Source organism: Lissotriton vulgaris, chromosome 10, assembly GCF_964263255.1.
Source record: "Lissotriton vulgaris chromosome 10, aLisVul1.2, whole genome shotgun sequence".
Taxonomy (NCBI): Eukaryota; Metazoa; Chordata; class Amphibia; order Caudata; family Salamandridae; genus Lissotriton; species Lissotriton vulgaris.
In genome coordinates, this window is record NC_141698.1 from 123,123,996 (window position 1) to 123,144,889 (window position 20,894).

Consider the following 20,894-nt stretch of genomic DNA (forward strand, 5'->3'; position numbering starts at 1 on the left):
GTTGTAACGGGTGTTTCCCCTTTAGCGGCCGTTTTCGGAAAACATTTTATCGCCCTAATAGCAAGCTGTTGCTAACAGCAGTTAGCGACAGCTTGTAGGCGATAGCGAGCGGTTTGGGGCCCGCTTTGCATGTCAGCGATATTTATTGCTAATGACATGCAAAGTGGCCGTACCCAACCTGTTAGCTACTGAAAGCAGTCGCTAACATCGCTATCGCCTATTAGCAAGGCAGGCGTAGCGATGCAAATATTTGCGTTAAACGCGAATATCTCCAAATACTAACACCTGCCCAGACTAGTTCTTAGCCATGTTATCCAATGGGAGGTGGATAACATGGCTAAGAACATTTTGTCGCGAATGCATGAATATCGCTGTATTCTCAGCGATATTCACGCATTTCGCCGCTATCGCCAGGTATTTTATCACTTTTAACATAAACGTTGCTAATAGCACGTTATCTCAGCGATAAAATCCGGCGATGCTTGGCGATAGAAAAATTGTCGCTAAGCCTATTTAGCGATAATTCTCACTAGTTGTTGGTAATATGCCCCATAATGCCCTGCATGCTTAGAGCAATCTGGGAACAATGTTTAGATTGAAGCTCACAAACATTCTGTAAACTAGGTTTGATTTTATACACAACATTTATTTGGTGTTTATGATGTTGACAGTTTTGCTTATTTTTGGTTCACAGTTTTCACAGAAATGTATGTGTTTTGGCATTTTTCAACAAAGTATATAATGCTTCAGCAATGGTTTTGTTTTTTTGGCTTTGCCTATTGAAACTTTTCAACAGCTCATGTTATATTTTCCAAGAAGTCATGTTGAATAGATCTCTGTAATTTAACACGAGATAAATGGAAGCTGATAAGCCACTTTGAACTAAATGACTAGCTACTGTCCAGTTATTCGGTGATTTGCATAGACACGGACTACACCAAAGGGTTGGTTTCAAAACATTTTCTATAAAGACAGAGCTTCTTTTTTAACTTCTAACGAAAACATGAGGTGTCATATTATTATCCTGCAATAACTAATTTTCTTTTCTGAAGCATACTGCTTGCGTACCTCTCTCAATCAGAACACTACTGCTGACAATCTCACTCATCACACCTGTGTCTCTTCTTGTATCTCCAAAAGATTTGGCATTAAGGATGCCTGTAAATGAATTAATTCTCCCAAGGATAAATACTGAGCTATGCCTCTCTTGGAACAGTTTATTTTTCAGATATGTGTTCTATTTGTTGGACAGGTCTAGAGTTACGCCATCATTTTGGACATATGTTAAGATTTAATGCAGTGGTTCTTAACGTTCTGACTCAGTGGACCCTCACTTAATCATAACTGGAACCTGGGGGCCCATACTGAATCATTATTGGAATCCAGGGTCCCAAACGGAGTCATTTTTGGAAATAAGGGACACCACCTTGAGCAGGTTTGATGGTTTGGGCCTCAAGCTAATTCGCAAAAAGTACAGGAACAAGCATTCATCAGACAAATACACAAATTATTACATATTTAAATTTTAATGGGGAGGTTGAAGTTTTTCTAAATTTGATTGAGGCCACTCATCCTATATATTCTCTTTCATGCGCTTGCACTGCTCCAACGAATCAATCTGAGGATACTGACTTATATTTTAGACTTCAAATTCCTTCACATTTACAGAACTTTGTGAAATTTTCAGTTTTACAATTTTTTCTTTATTTATACACACTTTAGTAATATGTTAATATTATTTAATTTTCTAAGCAGTTGCGGACCCTTTGAATAGGTTTCACGGACCCCAAGCGGTTCCCAGAACACAGGTTACGAACCACTGATATGATAGGTTACACCTGGCATTCTTTACACAGCCCCCATGTTTACCACTAGACTGGCCAAATCGGTCACATTAAAAACAAGCATTTGCAATGCAATAGGTCTCGCATTAGGAAAGTTTGAGCTATTGGTATTGTAAATGACAAATATTTTATTTATGTTTTGTTTTTGAAAATGGCAAAATTAATAGCTTTGTCATTTACAATGCCAATAGTATAACTTTCGCAAATGTGACACCTATAGCATTCGTAATTCAATATGTGTTGTATTTACGTAACTTACATGTATTGATATTACAAATAACAATGGCTTTTAATTTTTTTTAATAATGAATACTTAAATAAAAGTTATTGTAATTTATAATGGCAATAGCTTAAACTTTTGTAAATAACTTTTGTGAAGATTATGTTCAGTGTATTTTATTGTGACGAAAATCCAAGAACAGAAGTGAAATATTAACATCTTTTTGATATATTTGTAATAAAGATTGAAAAATTGAACGAGCATATTAGAACCAGTTGTTGTTGAATGGTTGCACAGATTTATGCAGTGGTGGCGCTGTGTGATGTTGTGGTGGCGAACGAGTGATGCTGTGGCGTTCAGTGATGCTGAGGTAGCAATAGTGATGTTGTGGTGCCTCTGAGTGATGTTGTGGTGGTGCTGAGTGATGCTGTATGCTATTCTAGGTTTTGTTTTGCTATCCTATGTTTTGTTTTGCTATGCCATGTTTTGCTATCCTAGGCTTTGATTTGGTATGCTATTCTATGCTGTGTTTTGTTATGCTATGCTATGTTTTGTTATGCTATTCTATTTTTTGCTATGTTATGCTATGTTTTGTTATGCTATGCTATGTTTTGTTATGCTATGCTATGTTTTGTTGTGTTTTATTATGCTATGCTTTGATTTGCTATGCTATGTTTTGTTATGCTATGTTTTGTTGTGTTTACTATGCTATGCTATATTTTGCTATGCTATTATATGTTTTGTTGTGTTTTGTTAAGCTATGCTATGTTTTGTGTTTTGCTATGTTTTGTTATGCTATGTGTTGTTGTGTTGTTATGCTATGTTTTGTCATGTTATGCTATGTTTTGTTTTGTTATCCTATGCTTTGTTTTGTTATGCTATGCTATGATTTGTTGTGTTTTGTTATGCTATGTTTTGTTGTGTTTTGTTATGCTATGCTATGTTTTGTTGTGTTTTGCTATGCTATACTTTGTTATGCTATGCTATGTTTTGTTATGCTATGCTATGCTTTGTTATGCTATGCTATGCTTTGTTATGTCATGCTATGTTTTGTTGTGTTTTAATATGCTATGCTTTGTTTTGCTATGCTATGTTTTGTTATGCTATGCTTTGTTATGCTATGTTTTGTTATGCTATACTATGCTAAGCTTGAGGGCGAGGGTGTGGGGTTGTGAGGGTGTGAGGGTGAGGGAGTGTGAGGGTGTGTGAGGGGGAGTTTGGGTGAGGGGGTGTGAGGGTGAGGGGGAGTGAGGGTGAAGGGGAGTGAGGGTGTGGGTGAGGGTGTGTGTGAGGGTGTGTGTGAGGGTGAGGGGGTGAGGGTGTGGGTGTGTGAGGGTTGGGGGTGTGAGGGTGAGGGTGTGGGGTTGTGAGGGTGTGGGGTTGTGAGTGTGAGGCGGTGTGAGGGTGAGGGGGTGTGTGAGGGGATGTGAGGGTGAGGGTGTGTGAGGGTGAGGGGGTGTGAGGGTGATGGGGGTGAGGGTGAGGGGGGTGAGGGTGTGAGGTTGTGGGTGAGGGTGAGTAAGGGTGTGTGAGGGGGAGTGACGGTGTGTGAGGGTGAGGGGGTGTGAGGGTTAGGGGTGTGAGGGTGAGTGAGGATGTGTGAGGGAGTGTGAGGGTGAGGGGGTGAGGGTGAGGGGGTGTGAGGGTGAGGGGGTGTAAGGGTGAGGCGGTGTGAGGGTGAGGGGTGTGAGGGTGAGTGAGGGTGTGTGAGGATGAGGGAGGGTGAGGGGGTGAGGGTGAGGGGGTGTGAGGGTGAGGGGGTGTAAGGTGAGGCGGTGTGAGGGTGAGGGTGTGAGGGTGAGGGTGTGTGAGGGTGAGAGGACCTTATAAGTGTGTAGCATTGCAGCTTTCCAATGATGGTACTAAATACAAGATGTGACTGACGTGCGACAGGAGGTCCGTCAACCGCAGAAAGAGAGCAGTTGCGAGATTAAACAGTCTTTTTTGAGGAGATACTGTTGCGTTTTGGTATCACTCATTGGTATTGTATGGGCTAGCTAGCACTAGGAAACTAGCTTTAAGTTGGTCATAGGCGCTTTAGACGTCTTTAATAAAATAAAATGCAATCTTAATAAGCGGAGGAATATTAACAAAATGGATGGATAAGAAGGATGGGCCCGTTTTAAAACGGAGGGGACTTGGAAGGGTAAGAAATTATATTGAGCCGTTCTCGGGTCATTTTACAGCTGAAATTGCTTTTCATTTAATTCCAGCAGCAAGCGATAGCTCGTAAAACACTTCGGATGAAATGAAAGAGACATCTTCGTGTGTTAGGAGAGGCACTTATATCTGCTTTTTTTTCTGCTCATATGTGATTTATTTTAAGGCACCACTTCTTGAAGAAAGAAAGCATGCTAGGCAGATTTTAGCGAGAATCAGTAAAAATAAGAGAAAAAACCCCCCATTCCCCCATTCCAGAGCATGGTGAATTTTTTCATGGTACACGATTCATCTACACTCTGAATGGAATTAGAGGTGGGCGAAAATGTAAATAAACAAGCCTCAAGTTGTGTACGTGTGCTAAAAAAATAAAGTGAGCATCATGCTCAAAGTTTTTAAAAAAAGAAGCAAAGTAACGGTGAAAGCGAAAGTCAAAAAAGCATGCGCGCTGGCGTCGGCAAAAGTGAGCCTCGCGCTCAAAGTTTAAAAACAAGCTCTGGCATTGAAGTCTGATGCTGGGGCGGGGGAGCGGCAGCCTTTGAAGTCTGATGCCGAGGCACAGACAAATGGTGGTGTATGATGTGGCTGGCGATGATGTGCACGCGCATAGCTCACATGAACTGTACGCGATCCGCAGCTAGGTAGACTTTTCTTTTCTGCTTACTATAATCTCGCCTATTTATCTCGGCAGGATATATTAGGCGAGACCTAAAAAGGGATGCTGGGTGCAGCGCACTGCTTTAGGGGTTATAATTGAATACAAACAGAGGAACCTGGCTCCGTTTGACGTTATGCTCTTGTTATTTTTGAACAAAAAACAGACCACTATCTTTTCTGTTTGAAAGGAATTTTTATTAAACCATTCCATTCTTTGCAATTGTTTATATTTAAACCATGTTTGAACTGGGGTGGCTTGGTGAGCAAAATAACGATGGATTAAACCCAGATCTATGACTGGGGGTGAATGTTTTCCCATTGTGCAACATTCCGTCCATCAACTTGTGTGTTTTGCTGTTCACCCTATGTAGGAAGGGTATGCCCAGACGTGGGTCCCGTGCTCACTAAGCCACTGGAGTCAAGCTATCCTGGCTGAAGACGGCTGATAGCCAGAAACCGGTCCAAGGATGCTTGATTCTGGTCCAGGGAAGACATGGCTTGGCAGTTCGGTCTGGATTATTCCCATGAGGCGCAGGGTCAAGACTGATTTGCATATGGCCATGTTTAAACTGGGGTGGCTTGGTGAGCAAAATAACGATGGATTAAACCCAGATCTGTGACTGGGGGTGAATGTTTTGCCATTGTGCAACATTCCGTCCATCATCTTGTGTGTTTTGCTGTTCACCCTATGTGGGAAGGGTATGCCCAGACGTGGGTCCCGTGCTCACAAAGCCACTGGAGTCAAGCTATCCTGGCTGAAGATGGCTGATGGCCAGAAACCGGTCCTAGGATGCTTGATTCCGGTCAAGGGAAGACATGGCTTGGCAGTTCAGTCTGGACTGTTCCCATGAGGCGCAGGGTCAAGACTGATTTGCATATGGCCATTTTTGAACTGGGGTGGCTTGGTGAGCAAAATAACGATGGATTAAACCCAGATCTGTGACTGGGGGTGAATGTTTTGCCATTGTGCAACATTCTGTCCATCATCTTGTGTGTTTAATTGTTTATATTTACCAAAAAGATTTTAGTTGCATGAGAAGTAAAGAGACACGCATTTTTCAAATTAACATACAAAACATGAAAAATACTTATGACTATTCACAATAGGCAGTGCATGCAATACTTATATCCAGAAACATTTATATACAACAAAGTTGCACTTTTGCATCATAACATCAGAAAATAGAATACTCTTATTGCTATCTTGTTTTTGGGGCCAAACATGTGCCAAACACGGGAAAATATTTGGAGTGTGTGCGTGGGGCATACAATGCAAATCCCTCACGTCACAACAAGTTTATTCAAATTCCTCCATGTTGAAAAAAAGTGCCAACACGTTTCAAGGCCCAGTCTGCTGGTTCCGGGACTCTCATCAGGGCTTCATGTTAATGGTCAGCGATTTCTGATTGACGAACAGAGCTGCTGCTCTGACTCCTCTTTGCGTGTTAACCAGAATCTCTCGACAGAATAATACTGCAGTTAGCTTAGTAGTTTATGCCTGGGGGAATTTCTTTCAAATGTTCCCGGGTTGCTCAGATGCAGGCGTCTATTTCTGTAATCATTGCATCCTGTTTTTAGGTCTGAACATATCCATATTCTTTATCCGAAATGTACTGCAACTTCACTGTCAGCTAGGCTAAGGGTTATAATGGCACAGAGATACATAGGGGCATATTATCAAGGAGGTTTATCTCCGCTTTTTTGGCTTTAAAAGCCAAGAAAGTGGAGATAAAATTATCTCCCTATTATCTAGCTGTCACTAACACCAGTTAGCGACAGCTTGTAGGAGATAGCGACCATCTTGGGCCCCGCTTTGCATGTCAGTGATGTTTATCACTAATGACATGCAAAGTGGGCGTGCCAAGATGTTAGCGACTGGAAACAGTCGCTAACATCGCTATCTCCTATTACCAACTTTTGGAGATATTCACGCTAAGCGCGAATATCTCCAAAAGCTAACGCCTGCCCTGAGCAGTTCTTAGCCATGTTATCCAATGGTAGGTGGATAACATGGCTAAGAGCATTAGCTCGGTAATGCATGAATATCGCTGACTTTTCAGCGATATTCATGCATTTCGGCCCGATTTTTATCGCTTACGAGATAAACCTTGATAATAGCAAGGTTCCTAAGCGATAAAAATCGCCACAGCTCGGCGATAAAAATATCGCCGCTAAACCAACATAGCGATAATTATCGCTAGTTGTTGGTAATATGCCCCACAGTTCATCTAGCCGTAGAGCAGCCCAAAAGCAGCAACCTACCCTCTTCCCATAGGTATATGCATGATTTTCCTCTTCTGAGTGATAATAGTCCTTGCTACTGTGCCAGTCTAAGAAGTATTAGACCATTGTATGAATGTCATTTAAAACTTGATGTAAAATTGAATGTCTTTTTAGTCAATATATTTGAAAAACTGTGGTGTGAACGAAATTGTTTGTTTCCTTTTTAAAAAATATATTTTTATCTGAGGTACCCCTCTCTCCAAACTCCCTGTAGCAGTTTTGTCTCATTTGCTTTAACCATTTGCTCGTTGCAGTATGGAAACATTTTCCAGGGCTTCTTTTAGCTCTGGTCCAGCTTTGGGTGTGTATCAGACATGATTTTAGTAAGTATAGTTTGGTAGTACTCCAGCTTTAAAGGGGATCCCAAGTGAAAAATAAATCTGTCACAGTGGAAAGCTGTTACGCTCGTTGCACTAAGAGCTTTCTGGAAAAAGGAAACTGGAAAATATCCATAAATGCTTCTTCTGTAGGTTAAAAATGGGTTATATGACAGTAATAAAGTGTTGGGTTGGTACATCAATATTGCGCCTTCCTGGTGGTTTGAGTGTCTCTTTCGACTTTGTGAGAAGCCCTTCTCCATAAATTCCTATCTTTCCTGGTGTCTATAGACAAAAGGTAGAAAGAGATTTTTTAATTAATGTCCAGTCAGGAAAATTGAGACGTTGATTTAGAATTTTTTTTGTTTTTTACAGAAGGAGAAATTAAATTTGGCAGGAGGGTGTGATCCCCTTTGATACGCATCGGTAATGAACTCTGTGTTGCCTTTTAGGCCTTGTATGTGTCGTTGCCAGCCTTCCTCGAGGGCAGCCCATTGCCGAGTGAGGCCTGGCGGTTATCGGCTCAGGTGCCTGATGAAGTTCGGCGAGTCGTGCTGATTTATCAAGCCACACTGGACCTTCTCCACCAGTATGAAGTCCACCCTGAGATCGCCTCGCAGATGTTTGCTTATCTCTTCTTCTTCTCCAACACCTTACTCTTCAACCAGCTGATGGAAAAGGGTGAGTCTTGCGGTGCGGATCGGGACTCAACAAGTCTTCATCAGCTTAGATTTATAAACAGGATCTATCAATAACCAAACATGTCTTTATAATAGTTTTGCACAATTCACCCATTAAAGGAAACATCCCAAATCCATGCATAGAGCTACTTGAACTTAGATGTGTTGAACACAGTTTATATGCCAATAAGATAGTCAATTTAGTTCCTTTCAAGAATTAAGAAATCTTTTGCATAGTTATACATTTTGACGCAAGATTTTGGAAATCACTGCTTTGTTGGTGACTAAGGCCTAGATGTAGGTAATATTATTTTACCACTTCTTAAATACCGAATTTTACCGATTCGGTATTTAAGAAGTGGTAAAATAGAGGGGGGGGTGTAGGTATTACAGAATCGGTAAATACCGAATCGTTAAGATTCGGTATTTACCGATTCGGTAAATACCGATTCCAGCAAGGGTGCAGGGGGTGTCACTTTGACACCCTCTAGCACCCCAAATACAGGCATGTGTGCCATGTGGCACACAGACATGCCCTAAGGGCATGTCTGTCTGTCACATGGCATAGGTGTGCATGCACACATGTGCATGCACACCTGGATTCGGTATTTTACCACCCAATTGAATTGGGTGGTAAAATATAGACTCTGAAAGGCCTTTGGGACTCAGAAGAGTCCCACCTACATCTAGAAGTTACCGAATCGGTAAAAAATACCGATTCGGTATTTTACCGATTCGGTAAAATTGCCCCCCTACATTCCAAAAACCCATTTACCGGTCGATAACGGCCGAAATCGGCCGTTACCGGCCGGTAAATGGTCACCTTGGTGAAGTAGTGTGGCTCACTGGTTAGAGGCGGCAGACCCGAGAGCAGAGGACGGCCCGGGACCAGGGTTCGATTCCCGGCGCGGCAGGTTTCTGCACCACGGTCAGCAGACTCGATAATTCTCTCGCCTCGGTGCCCACTCTGATCAGCGTTCACACTCGGCAACTCTGGGCATTAGCTTGCCTCATCTTCACTAACGGCCCCACCAGACCGCCGGGGATGCCTGGTCTCACCCTGGAGATACCCATTAAGGGACCATCTCTCAGGGAAGCCAGGAAGGGTTTCGCAGCGGTCGAAGCGCCTTGGGACCCTCCGGGTAAGTAGTGCGCTATATAAATGCCTATACATTTACATTTGACATTTACATTTACCTACATCTGGCCCTAAGACTTAAAGCACAAGGTATGCGTAAGTTTCTCATACAACATGTATAAAGTTGGAAGAATTAGATGAAAACTAGACTCGTAGATTACAGAAAACCCTACTGCAGGGTGGTTGACTATGTCCATCACAGAACCTCGGAATAGCTATACAATGTCATTGTGTGGTACAGAAATGTCCCTCACATGCTGATGGATGTGAACCCATGCTGTGAGTACCCCCACTGTAATGTGTCTGGATCCCTGGGGATGAATTTTGCGGTTGTGGGTAAACACGGCTCATGCGTGTGCTCCATGACGTAGGCCTGTCTCATGGATTAGTGGTGAAAGGCTACTGATTTTGTTAGGAGTTAAATAGCACGAGGATAGTGGTGGGAGCAAACGTGTAGTGATCAGTAGAAGAGAACAAGTCTTTTTATCTGTGTCAATGGAGTGAGACCTACGGGTTCACTCATTGAAAGGTTGCCTACAGTGTGTGTAACTCACCCTTGGCCTACATTGGATTGATATGTAGTGCTGCGCAGTGTGGGTGGGTGTTATACATTAGCTGGGTGTATGTGTTCCTGTGAATGGTGCAATACCTACCGATGCAGTGATGTGCAGTACTTGTGTGTTACATGCATGTGCTGGGGGTATGTGTTCCTGTGAGTGGCACTATACATAGAAGATTTGCTGTGCTGTGCAGTGCGTGTAGGTTCTGTGCATGTGCTGGGTGTATGTGTGCCTGTGAACAATACAATACATGGAAAATTCTGGATTCCATTTTGGGAGACCCAGGGCTAACTAGAGGAGTGGGTGAAGGTAGAGGAATTACTAAGACAGATTTGTGGATTGCTGTATTCCTGCGAGCTGCATGGGACACACTTGTAGAAGGGAGAGCCAGGCTTTGCAGTATACTTCAAAGGCTGTTCTTTGATTCAGAGAGAGCAGTAGCGGTTAGTGGTGAGAACTGCTGCCGGGCAGTGACGTGGGGAGGGGCAGGGTGGGGAGTAGTAAACTATGGATGAAGGTAAGTAAACGTAAAACTAAATAAAACGAATTTCGTTGCACGAACTGCACCGCCAAATGCGATGCAGTGCGCGCAACGAAATTCGTTTTATTTAATTATATGTTTACTTACCTGTAATTGGCCGTCATCCATAGTTTACTACCCCCACCCTGCCCCTCCCCCTTCCCACGTCACCACCCGGCAGCATAGTTCTAAAAGCCATCTGGCAGGAGGGTGTCCAGCCAGCTGTGGACTCAACTCTTCACTTGGATGTGCTCCATGCAAATTCATCTCTGCCCTCTTCCAACAGTGCTGGAATATTAGTTTGCTATTACTACTTTAGTGATACAGGATGCACGGTGCCTGAATGAAGAGCAGCATCCACTTTTAGGAAGTAGGAAGCATCAGTGCAAAGGAAAGGCAATTTAGCAACCTGCTGAGATAGTGGTAGATGAAAGAGCAGGCTGCTCGACCTGTTTTCCTGACACACTCGACCGGAGCAGGAATACTTGTAATTCATCTCTGCTCTGCCTTTTCCATCTGGTGTTTTAGTAGTCAGTGCTTACTGCGACAGTAAGAGCCATCGATTTATTTTTCTCTTATAAATCGTTATTTGGTAATGATGTTCTGTTTCTACATTTTAAATGAATTGGATCCCTAAAGGAACTTGTCTAAGAATACTGTGAACTGTATTAAAAATTAGAACTATTTTGTTTTAAATTCAAGCTTTGACATGTAATACACTATGGGGCACATTCATCAACCTATTTAGGAAGTGCAAACGGTGCGAATCGGTAAATTCGGCCGTTTGCACTTCCTAAATACGTTTTTGGGATGCATGAAACAATTTTTCAAAATTCGCTTTTTTTTGCATTTCCTAAAAATGCGAATGCATTTAAGGAATCGCATTTGTGCGATTCCTTAAATGCAATGCATCATTTTTTTAAAAAATGCGAATTTTGAAATAGGAAGTGCAAATTAACACGAGGTTGACCCTCGTGTTAATCAATGTAATGCCATTCCTTAATTACAATTCGCAATTAAGGAATCGCAAATTCCGAAATTTAAGAAATCCTAAAAAAAATTAGGATTTCTTGATGCATAGGATTTTGCAATTCCTAAATAGCGATTCCTTAATTTTCGCTATTTAGGAAATGCAAAATCCTAGATTGATGCATGTGCCCCTAAGCAACGTAAACTGTTTAAAGAGATTCAAAAGTCATCTTGTCAGTGGTCACTGAATTGGTGACAACTAATTGTTTTCGTACCTCATTCACAGACTGTGGCAGCAGATAGGTACCACCCCTCTGCCCATTATGGGAAAAAATGGAGATCTGGTAGTGGCTGATTTGTAGTCATTCTCCTGCCTATATTAGCTAATTCCACCAAACCATGAGTGTTTACCATTCCACCACGTCCTCTATGCAGTACAGGATACACATTAGTGTATGCAGTGAGAGGAGGGCGGTCACCCAAAGACCGGACGAGAGAAGGCCCGCTGATATCTTGCTCAAAGTCTTGTTGATGAGGTCTTCTTCCCAAGAAGTTCTACGTCTAGTGAATGGCGGATCCAGCTGATTCAATCCATACTAAATGGTATCTGTGTTCCTGCTACATTGTAATATCTTTGAAATGGTTTGTACATAGAACCCATTAGGCTTGAACTCCGTCGCGTCTCTCACGTCAGTGCGGGGCTGGATCAAGAAGATATAGTAAGGTGGAGTGTTCCAAACATGGCCTTGACCCACCTACTCAGGCCACCCATCTCACAAAAAACAGACTACAGTTTGATACAGTGACTAAAGGCACATCTGTGAGAAGCTAATTTGAGGTGGTTAGATTGATTAAAATGCTGGTATGTACCTTGGGAGGATGGTTAATTCAAGGGACCTTGCATACTCTGCGGAAAACATGCCCCTAACAGGTAGGAAAATGTCACGAGCCAGGACCGTCTACCTTTCCGGAAGAAGCTAAAAATACTGGCCCTTGGAGCGGAAAGGAATGGCCTTCATTATTACATAATTCAAGTCTTACACCTTTCCAAGATGTCTACCTCTGTGGCCTTCCACTGGGATCTGGACTGCTGCATTCCAGCATGCAGTCCCTGGAGATGTTTGCACTGTTGAAAACTGATCGAATATGTTAACTTCTCTCATGTTAAGACCTCATTTTATCAAGTTACTGAACTGCTTTGTCAGGTCCTGTAATCAGAGAGGCGTGCAAGAGTAAGTCGGGGCATTAATAATACAGGGCCCTGCTATTTTTACAACAGGACAAGAGGCTCGGAAGAAAAGAGAAAGCGAGGCTGTTTTTAATCTGTGTCTAAGCGAGGCCCAGGGGAAGGGAGGCTGGAGGTAGTGCACCATCGATTGGATAACAAGTCCACACTGTAATTGCTTCTTACGAGTGGGCGGCTGCCCTCCGACCCCTGTGCAAACCCCTGTGTCCAGGGGGATCTGGATTACAAGTTATGAAGATGTATCACCAGTAAATTATTAGGTGCAATAAAATTCTCATACCTTGTTTAGTATTGACAGGCCATAACTACTGGAATTCAACAAGGAAAAAGTACTCTGTAATTACTGTGTAACGTGCAGATCTTGGTGCAGTAAGCACCAAAATCAGCATGTTCTTCTCTGAAATTTTCTAATCGCATCTAATAAATTCCAACTGTGTTGCAGTTCAATAAATATCCAGGCCTTAAAGTATGGAGGCTTGTTATATTTTAAGTGTAGATGAGTTCTTTGTTCTTATTAAGTCAGTGTCTAATGATGACCGGTGACTGCGAAACAACATGACTGACCTCCGCGACTGACGAAATGGAAGACTTCTGAAATTGTCGTAGGTCAGTTACGCTGGTCGCATCCCAAAGCTGTGGGTTTTAACCCATTTCACCAATAATACAGAGTCAGCATATGGTTCGAAGTGAAGATAAAGGTTTAGAATTTGCCACACATCTAGGTCAAAACAGCAAGGAAATAGGTGATTTTCAGGTTTGCGTGAAGAAGCACATGCTTTCTTTCCTGCTTCAGCACCCATTGATGTGATATATGCCAATCATCAAAGGAGGGGTAGGATTACACCTGGCCATGCAGTCACTGCAGATAAATTGTACGTCCAACAAGGAAATCCAACATAAACCAAGGCCAAACTGGCATCAGTGTATGTGCAGTGCCTACGACTGTGCCTGTCTAGTCATGCCTTAGTGTCTGGGAGCAGACCCATGAGAGGTGCATGTAAAGATCACCACCAACAAATAATGCAGTGAGGAATGGGGGCGGGGTACACATTAGCATTGTCCTCTAGAATGTGTCAGTGTCTCCTGATCTCCTGCACATCCCTGTGGCTACACAGGATACAACCTGTGAGAAACATTCTCGCTCTAGTCACTAAGCTTTCTGGGGGAGAAACAGCCTTTGAAACACGCGTTGAGCCACGCGTGCCGTTTCCCCTCAAGCGGAGCCGAGCTTGCCTTAACCATTCATATACATGGTTAAGGCAATGTGCGGTCTAGATGCTGGTAAGTGGGGCTGGGATGGGGTTTTGGGGAGTGGGGATAGTTTTTAAGGGTTGGAGGTAGCTTTTAGAGCTCAGGGTTGGGGGGTAGTTTTTAGGGCTTATGGGGGTCTGGTTGTTTTCAGGGTTTGGGGGGGTCGGGGTAGTTCTAAGATGTTGGGGGTTAGGGTCGTTTTTAGGGCTCAGGGGGTTTCAGGGTAGTTTTTAGGGCTCAGGAGGGGGGTCGGTCGTTTTTAGGGCTGGGGGGGGGTTTCAGGGTAGTTTTTAGGGCTCAGGAGGGGGGTCGGGTCGTTTTTAGGGTGGGGGGGGGGCAGGGTAGTTTTTTGGGCTTGTGTGATCTTTACCACACATATCCCTTTACCAGTCATGCTTTCACTACGAAATTGCATGGAAAAGGTATACATGGTAAAGAAATGTGTTGTTAAGACGCATTTGTTGTTCGGGCAGCGCTGTTGAGGCACGCATGGCAGAGCCATGCCTGCCTCTGTCATACAACCTTTTTTGCTTTCAAAGATATACTACAGATTCTACTGCATGCTTCCCTTGATTCCTTCACCATATTTGTTTCCCTGAGTGCACTTTACTACTAGGTGTGCAGTTTATGTGTTAATTCTATTGATAACCCAATATATAGGGTATATCTGCTGTCCTGTCTACTTGCGCTGACACACTGGGGCATATGTACAAGGAAATGGCGCACCACGGCGGCAAATTTTATAGTGCCACGCTGCGTCATTTAAAAAACGTAGGGATGCGCCATATTTACAAGAATACGGCGCACCCCTGTATTTTCCCTAGCACTGTTGCTATAAAGAAGTGCCTACACACACCCCTACGCCTTAGTGCAAGGGTGCCTGTGTTGCAGGGATGATTATTTATTTGCAGGAAGGTGTCGCTTCCTGCTCATAAACAATCAATTATGGTGATTAGCTTCTTCTATGTGTGCTGCATTTTGCAGCACACACAGAAATTGCAAATCGCAATTATTTAAAGATTGTGTTTGTGTATGAAGGGACACCTTCCTGCGAAAGAACAATCATTAATGGCGTTTTGCTCCTTTATGTGTGCTGCATTCTGCAGCACACGTAGAAAAAGCAAAAATGAGGAGAAATAAAAGTATTTCTCCTCGTTGCACTAATTGAACGACTGCTTTTGCATGGCGTTAGTTTTTGGCACTGCCTCAGATTTACAGATCCTTGTGAATCTAGGGCAGCGTCAAAAAGCAATCGATGTTGGAATGCCCCCAGCAACACCCATTGCAAGCCCCTTTCATGCAGATACCTGTGTTGAAGGGCACCATGTTTACAGAGCGGCGTTAGGCCATGTAAAGTGGCTCAAGGCTTTGTAAATTAGGTGCAGGGCATTGCACCACCAGAACGTCGAAAAAAAGTGACGTCCTGGTAGCACAGTCTCCTTGTACATATGCCCTACTGTGTCCTGCCTAGGACCTATGTGGGCTCCCCTCCAGTGTGGTGCAAGGGAGGAGTATTTACTTGCACAAAAATCTTCCAAAGAGGCATATTCTTATTTCTTCAGCACACATGGAAAGAGGAAATAACGAGAAGAAATAGTTCTATTTGTCTTTCTTACGCCTCTGTTGAATATGCACACCAATTTGGCACAAACCCCAAGTTTGAAAGTCTTTGTAAATCTGGGTTTGCCTCAGAATACATCGGTGGATCCGTGGGACTGCCCATGCTCCCCACATATAATGCCTATCTGATGCAAAGTAATTCAATGCAGCGCTATGCGTTGTGTTGCACTACTTTGTATTTGACTAAACCATGTAACCATTCTGAGTGGCTTTGTGTGGCTTAGTAAATGCCAAAATGATTTTGTGTTGGGGTTGCGCCACCAAAATGACACAACCCTGATGTAGAATCTTACTAAATCTGGGTCCTCGCATGCAGCTGCTGCTTGGAAATAAAGTGGTGCACATTTCAATAACTCACTTTTAGTCGTATTCTGGTCCTTCCGCATCTGCAAGCAGCACTTTGATGAACAAAAGGACCCAGGCCTCGGAGGGTGCTGAACAGAAGCCTAGGTCAATAAATAGATTGAACACATTCTAACAGACTTTATTACTGACACGAGGCGTTCTATGGAATTTGACAGAATAGACGAGATACTGGTAGACTTTGGCAGGAATCATTCTTTGTGTCAGATATTGTATTGGTTATTGTGCTCACAAAAGGTCACTGATGGGTACAGTCTTAGTGGTGCGGTGCAGAAGACAGGTTAGCAGGTTCTCAACTAGTTCAACAGCTCTAGTTAAACCATAACCTTTTGCAGAGGTGGGTATTGGAATATACTACTTCCCAGAGCCATTGCAGGGCTCCTGCCTCCTCCCCGTCTGATTCCAAAGCATCCATCACAGAGCAGCTGCAGCAGCCCTGCTGACCCCAGACTGAACACACTCAGGCTCGACTCTCCCACCTTCCTTTCGACTCGTTTTGAATCTCGCTGTGGTGCACTGTGTGATCTTGGGACATGGTGATTTACCTCTCCAGTCTAGTCTTGGTCCATGAGGGGGGGGGGGGGGGGGGGTTTGAATATGAACTCCGAAGCTTGCTGATTCATGGCCATAAAATAGAGAGACCCCTAACTGGAGGCAAGACCTAGAAGCTTAGGGGCTGATTAGGATGGCGGACGGACTTTGCCCACCCGCCATCCCTGTGGAAAACGGGACCGTCCGTCACGTGAGCGGCGGTCCCGCCATGCCAATTATGATGCGCCGGCCACACTGCTCAATGTTAAAAATGCAGGCATGCATTGCCGCCACGGAAAGGCATCTGTATGAGGCCATCCTAATATGGCAGGCGGTGTCTGGAAGACACCACCCGCCATATGAACCCTTTTCCGCCCCGGCCGCAAGGCGAACGGTGCGGAAAAGTGGCGGACGGTGTTTCTGTCCCCCACGGTCCCCCCAGCCATTGTAATATGGCGGGGGGGAAATAGGTGGTGGACTGTCACGGATGTCGAGCGGACCGCCACCGCCTGCATGGCGGTGGCGATCCACCCGCGATCCTAATCCGCCCCACAGTTACGCATGCCTTTCCCTTTGGATTGGTTGGTGTTCCCTTGTTAAGCACATTGCGATTGATCATCCTTTGTTAAGCGCATTGTGATGGAACCCAGGTTGTTCAATGCATGCAAACCTTATGCTTCCTCACTAGTTGGACAGTATTCTTTTCTGTTGTTAGTTCCCCTCGCTGAAGCCGCGACTCTTTTACTTGGAAACCTTGTTCTTGCGACCTCAAGCTTGACTTTTATGGAGAGGAAGTGAAGGAGCGCAAGATGCACCCCGGAGAATTCCTGGATCTCTTTGGAATGTTGTGTTAACCCCTCTCCAAAGCAGTCCCTGCAGCACCTTCCATTAACACAAGATCATCACTACATTCTTTGCATTTCATTTCAGCTCTGGAGAGAAGATGTTGGCTCGAGCTTTTCAACATGTGTTTTCCAGAAACTCCAACTTTACTCGGAGTTCCTGGGAAGCCGCTTTAGAGAAGCTTGGCAGAGGTATAATAACTGCGATTCTGTCTTTCCTCTGCACAGGGCCCATGTTGGGTTGCTTTCGGTGGTCGAAAGGTGTGAAGATCCGCGCCTGCTTGCGGCTGCTGTTGGAATGGATCCGCAACGTGGGATTCGGCCACCTGGCAGAGCAGTTCTTCAGCAAACTTAACAACGCGGCGCATTTGTTGGCCACGCCGAGTGCTCAGCTGTCTCAGGTACGTAGAGCAGGTTCTATGGTTAGATGATGTGTGATATGACAATATGTCTCGCTCCCTCATCAACTCCAGCTCAGCTTGGCTGAATAGTCCCGCTTCCTTCACAACATGCTTGATATAAAAGATTTTGGCCCTAGTTATGAGTGCCCTGAGGGCGGGGTGGGGGCACAGGGGTAGTTGACCCAGGCGCAAAATTCTTAGGGCCATTTTTAGGGGTGCAAAATTTTAATAGGGGCTAAAAAAATTTTTAAGAAAAGTGCAAGGATACTTGCCTTGCCCCGGGCACTGGACCCACGCTACGCCGCTGCCTGAGGGTTTAATATAATGAGCGCCCCCAGTGGAGCCTGATTCATCAGTATTGATAATTCATTGACTGCTATAATTACCTCCAATTATGAGATTTGCAGTTCAGAATAGGGCGTAGCCAACAGATTTTGGTGACTTCTGCACAGGAATGTTTTGTTTCGGTATTTAAGAGGCTTTTTCTCTTGGTACATTTCAGCAGGGTTCAGCTGCTGAAATGAACCTGGAGAAAACTGCAGGGGAGCAGAATGTACCGCAGGGAAACTCTGGACAACTTATATCTCCTATCTCTGTGTTCAGAGAAGGGTTTACGCAGGGATCCAACCCGTATGTCCCACTTGTAATCACGGCTAGGGCCCAAATTTGCACAACTATTATGACAGTAAATAGGAGTACATTACACGTGTGTTTCCTGAGCCCTGTATTTATGAAAGTGCATGCACTGGTGGTAGTTAGTGAAATAATAACATGTAAGTTACTTGTGTGACTAACTTTTGCACTTGTAAGTTTTTCTCACTTTTAATTTGTGGCCCTTCCCAGAGGGTAGGCTGCGAATATCGAATTAGAATTATCGCAGGTCACAAAAGGTACACTCATATACATTTTCGATACCAAATGTCATATGTATATGCCTTAGTGATAAATATATCTGGCAGGTACGTAGATGTGAATTTAAGAATAGTAAATTCTTCCCACCTCTGTGCACTTACCTGTTCTATGTTTGTCACTCGACATTGTGGTCACGATATTGTCACCCATCAATATTGCGGGTTTTGTATTCCCTACTGCAGTCTGTTCCCAGCAGGTGTCAGAGGAGTACTCCTAGACATCCAATGAAAATGTGTGAACACCCCCTCTGGTGTAACTTTATGCATATTTACAAAGCTGTGTAGATGCATTTCCCACACGTATCTATACACTCATATAACAAATGGAAAGTCCAGACTTCCTTGCTGCAGAAAGTGTGGGAAGTAGCCACAGTCACTCGAGTTTCCACTTTTCATAGGGGAGTGGTGGATTGTAAGTAGGAACACGGTGGAGAAATTAGGGGTATATTATCAAGGGGGTTTATCTCTGCTTTTTTTGGCTTTAGAGTCAAATGAAAGAAGGAAGGATTTTTTTTCTCATATTTCTTTTACTGATTTTAGCAATCCCAAAAGTGTGTCCTGTTTACTAGTACTTAACATGCATAGCTACGCAGTGCCTCAAATGTGACTTGGGACCACAATATTGCCTGATATTAAAAAATGCGTCCTAAATATTCTCAACAAAACTATCCCCCTGTTGGAGTTAATAATCGAAAATCTACACCAATGGGACGATATTTTTGTAAACATGGTTAGGACGTGACATTTAGTTAAGATGGCTTGTTTGTGTACAGTATCCCTATATACAGCTCTGAAGTATGCAAACTTAGGGCTAGGAGAACAGGTAAAAGACTGTCCAAGATTGTTCTTCATGACAGCTGTAAATCATATTAATGTGGATGAGGGAGTTAATAATTACCCCACTCGTGTGTAAGTTACATACAAGCATAGCCATACATTACAATTGTGAAACCCGTGACTGCTTTACAAAGGCTGCCCTCATTTCTTTGTAGTGGAATCATTTAGGACCCAATCGACAAGTTTATTTTCTTAGTAGGAGTGCAGGGGTAAATCAAACCTTAATTCTGAGATAAAGACGCAGCTATTCATACAAAAGTGAATTGGATCCTTTTAGGGGTACAGATGATGCGTGAACGCCCTTTAGCACATCTGGGAAGTATTTAGAAACTGCAATATTTACACTCCAGCCCCTGGGCCATGGTGAACTCTGGGGTACAATGGCTGTTAATGTAATAGCTGTTAAAGTACATGTTAATTATGCTTGTCCTCAGAGTGTAGAACATTGAAAAGAACAAAGTGCAAGCTCCCTCCGAGGGTGCTTTCCTTTAATATTGACCCCCTGGCTCCTCAGTGCACGAGCATGTCACAAGTAAATGGAAATGTCACGTGACCTCTGTGCCGCTGCAGTTAAAGAGTTTGCTGCTGCTTATTGTCCATGGACCTGATTCACAGAATTAACTTAAGACAAAATCCTAAACTTACTACTTTTGGTATTCACAGAAGTTAGGATTTTGTCTTAAGTTTGTCTTAAGACAAAATCCTAACTTCTGTGAATACCAAAAGTAGTAAGTTTAGGATTTTGTCTTAAGTTAGTTCTGTGAATCGGGCCCTATCTTTTTATCCCTTTTGGGAAGCACATTATTAATGCATGCTTTTTTTGTCGGAGGTATTTTATGTGGTTGTGCTGGTTGTTCAATGGCTTGCTAAGGGACATTAAAGCTATCAGATTTGCCACATGTGTGAATACTGCATGGGTTGGTAACTGCTACAAACGAATTGTAATCGGATACTGTAAATGTGTGCAATAATTCCAATTTTGCAGATTTTCCGAATGACTGCATACTCCAAATAAGGACTTAAGAGTTGTAAATGTTAACAGAACACCAGATTAACTCATTATTTGTTGGATAACTGAAGGCCTTATTTTGATTTCGTTTTTGGTACCCGGCGTGCTTATTCAGATGACCTGGCAGTCCCTAAAGGCTGAATTCCCAGCGCTGAGCCTTTCGCAGCTGCACTGCATCCTGACTCAGTACCAACTGGCGACAAGCATCGGGCCAGTGTCTGGCTGGCAGCCCACTGAAGAGGACAGCTCAGAAGCCTTCAAGACAGGTGACTTCTCATCTCATGACCAAAGTGTGCTGATATCAAACCTCTGCTCAGATATCAGCATATCTGCAGGCTGGTTCAAGCATCATTCTTCATATCTCAGTACCATACAGCCAAACTGATATCAGCTTTATGTTAAGTGATGGTTTACGCCAAAGATCCTCAGTTGCTACATCAAGTCTCTGTCGTGATATCTGCAGTTGTGATGGTCCCTATCACATGTCCCACCTGCTCCACAGGAGTTCCTCAGTTACACTGGTATTTCTTGGTGG

The 20,894-nt window shown here is 43.6% G+C and overlaps 1 protein-coding gene across 1 annotated transcript in view; it reads left to right on the forward strand.

Moving 5' to 3' along the window:
- Positions 1 to 20,894, forward strand: part of RADIL (Rap associating with DIL domain) — a 346,241-nt gene that overhangs the window by 257,423 nt on the left and 67,924 nt on the right. The window contains exons 7-9 of the mRNA XM_086940689.1: positions 7,934 to 8,162; positions 17,430 to 17,602; positions 20,475 to 20,625. Coding sequence (XP_086796815.1) covers positions 7,934 to 8,162; positions 17,430 to 17,602; positions 20,475 to 20,625 — 553 coding nt within the window. The remainder of the gene's footprint in view (positions 1 to 7,933; positions 8,163 to 17,429; positions 17,603 to 20,474; positions 20,626 to 20,894) is intronic.